At 34.3% G+C, this 3001-nt stretch overlaps 1 protein-coding gene across 1 annotated transcript in view; it reads left to right on the top strand.

Annotated features, from left to right (window-relative positions):
- LOC110336651 (shugoshin 2-like) overlaps nucleotides 1-3001 on the top strand; it is a 24342-nt gene that overhangs the window by 1172 nt on the left and 20169 nt on the right. Inside the window, exons 2-3 of the mRNA XM_021219338.1 lie at nucleotides 984-1159; nucleotides 2065-2142. Of these exons, the coding sequence (XP_021074997.1) occupies nucleotides 984-1159; nucleotides 2065-2142 (254 nt within the window). The remainder of the gene's footprint in view (nucleotides 1-983; nucleotides 1160-2064; nucleotides 2143-3001) is intronic.

The following is a 3001-nucleotide window of genomic DNA, read 5'->3' as shown; positions in this document are numbered from 1 at the left end:
CTTCCTTTCTTTCTTTCTTTCTTTCTTTCTTTCTTTCTTTCTTTCTTTCTTTCTTTCTTTCTTTCTTTCTTTCTTTCTTTCTTTCTTTCTTTCTTCTTAATGCCCAAAATGTTTCTCTGAATATCTAAAAAGGTTATATTTAACAAAACTTATTTTAGTAATATATGTTAGCACAGGCCTATAATTTTAGCACTCAAGAGACCGTGTGTGTGTGTGTGTGTGTGTGTGTGTGTGTGTGTGTGTGTGTGTGTTACTGTGGAGTAAGTATGTTACTGGCATGTAGTATAATCTAAATTCAAATTATGAAAATATAATTATGATTTAATCATACTAAAGGAACATAATACTCTTAAGATGAGTTTAATCATTAACTCCTCATGTAAATGCCTTTGCTACCGTTTCAGTAACAATTTAAATCATGTTAACATAGACTGCAGTCAGTTACTATAAAAGGTATAATCATTTGGGTAAAGGTGACGCTCCCACAGGTCCTAGAAAATTAGTCCCTTCATTTGAAATTTCAGAAATGGCACTTGGGAGCATAGGCAATTTTGTTGAGTTGTGGAGCCACAGAAACCTGTGCAAACATTTCAGATTATCTGTCCTAGCTCCTGTGGGTCTCCAGTGAGAGCTGTGGGGTCATTGTCCCACCTTGCCTCCAGTCAGTGTGGGGAGGGCTCAGATGGTGGGAGTATCACTGCTTATCTGGGGTGCTCTGTCTGCAGGGCTCCACTCGCTTGGTCCCAGCTGCATGCCTCTCCACTTTTCTCTTCTCTCTAGCTTTTCTTTCTTTACTTTTAAGATCTGGGCACACTTTTTCCCCTCTAAACTGTACTTATATTGCCCTGATTTCCAACTGTCATTTGATGTCTATAAAATAAACTGTATTTTTTTCTGAAATAATTTTACTAAGGAATGTGGGATTTCATTAAAGAAATATAAGGTATAAGTTGAGTGTTAACTTTTTAAAAATATTTTTGCAGACAATTCTTCTATGCTCAGGATCTCTCTAAAGCACAACAACAGAGCACTAGCTCGGGCCCTTAGTAAAGAGAAAGAGAACTCTCGAAAAATTACTACCGAAAAGATGCAATTACAGAAAGAAGTAGAGAAACTGAATTTTGAGAATACCTTTCTTCGCTTAAAGCTAAATAACTTGGTATGGAAATTGTATTGTTTTGGACTCTCCACTAAAATGGAATCTTTTAACTACATTACTATAGAAACTCTAAAAATGTTTTTTAATCTTAGTTCTTGTAGATAATTATTGAGCGTCAGTGTGCTGTGTAAGTCTATACTAAAGGGTAGACACCTCTTGGTGATAGAATAGACATCTTAAATCTTGCTCTAAATGCATGTTGTGAGTACCATAAACCAGTGTAACACCATGATTAACATTTTCTTGCTCACCATAAGCAAAACTTGGCCCATTCATATATTTTTAAATGGTGAGTATAATTCCTCTAAATAATTGAAAGAATCTGCACAATGTTTCTGTTCTCCTTTAATCTTGCATTTCTTTGGCTACAAGCCAAATAGAATTGAGGTGGTTGTCCTTTCTTAGGTTATTCATTTTAGGTCTAAAATGAGTAGAAATTGGTTTAAAATGAAAAAAAAAATGGCTTGTAACACTTTGATTTAATTCATATTACTGACCAAGTATGTTTGTTTTCCATGATATATATATGGTTATGTGAGAAGAGAAAAATATCAGAAAATTGATAATGAGTGTCAAATGTTCAGAGTATCTGTGTGTTCATGGCTGTTTTGACTGAACAATAATGTAGCTTTTGAGCATAATGTGATCTCAGTTGAAAATAGTCACCAGGCATGATTTCATTTCTGTAATCCCAGTAGTAAGAAGCTGGGGCAAGAGCTTGTTACTAACAGTCTCCACGGTGTAGTTCTACACCACCTGGGGTTACAGTGGGAGAATTTGCCTCAAAAATATGAATAGAATCAAAAAAATTTTAATTCAAGTCTTCTTACACTGATAGTATCTATAAATGTACCATAACAAATTTCGAACCTGAGTTAAAAGAAGTCTTTATTTTACATGCACAGAATGAGAAGCTTAAAGAGATAGAATCCCATGTGGCCAATAATTTGTTATCTGCAATTGAAATGAGCAGTCTTTCTGAGGTAAGTGAATTCACATGAATAGGGCCACTTTTTTTTTTTTTTAAGCAATACTAAAGATAGTTGAGGTTAAATAACATCAAGGTGTAAGATACTCAAATGTGCAAAGAACTAATAGTAATCATGTATAATGCATCTTCTTTATAATTCATTATTGAAATTATTTCATTAAAATCTAATTTTGATTTAAAAATAATAGATTAAATTGCTCTTTGGAACAGGACCCACCCAAAACATTTAGAAACAAAGTCTAGTAGAATGGAACATTTCAAGTTAGAAAAGAACTTATTGTAAAATAAAAAGAATCAAAAAATTATTGGTGTGAAAATAGGTAGGTCCTATTTTATACCAGTATAAAGTCTAGATCATTTAAAATATTGACACAAAATAAACCACAGACATTCCTAAGAGTCAGTGTCACCCATACATGAGTCATGGGAAAGTCTTGCTCTTCTTCTGAGCCCAACCTAAAGAAGACCTTGCCATTCCTTGGGCTGAGGTTGGGTTCCTCATGTCAGTGATACACATTCTCAGGATTTGGTCCACTCCCCCATACCCTTACCCACTGAGCCATTTCCTATTGTTACCCACATGGGTTGTTTTCAGCTGTTACCTTGATGTTATTGTAGAGTACTTTTCTCTCCTATATCATTATATTTTTTCTTTTCTGGATTATATTGTGTCAGTATGCAAAAGGCTTATTATAATTCATCTTGAAAACGCCAACCAACGCACCTTCTCCTCAGCTACTGTCTCATTTGTACCTTTTCAGAGTCTTAGTCCCACAGTCTCCTTTCTTTTGATTCACACGTCTAGACTTCTACATCACTATGGTGTTTCTTTTTTTTTTTTTTTTTTTTTT

This window comes from Mus pahari, chromosome 19 (genome assembly GCF_900095145.1).
Source record: "Mus pahari chromosome 19, PAHARI_EIJ_v1.1, whole genome shotgun sequence".
In the NCBI taxonomy this organism is placed as follows: Eukaryota; Metazoa; Chordata; class Mammalia; order Rodentia; family Muridae; genus Mus; species Mus pahari.
This window is presented reverse-complemented; position numbering and strand designations above follow the sequence as displayed.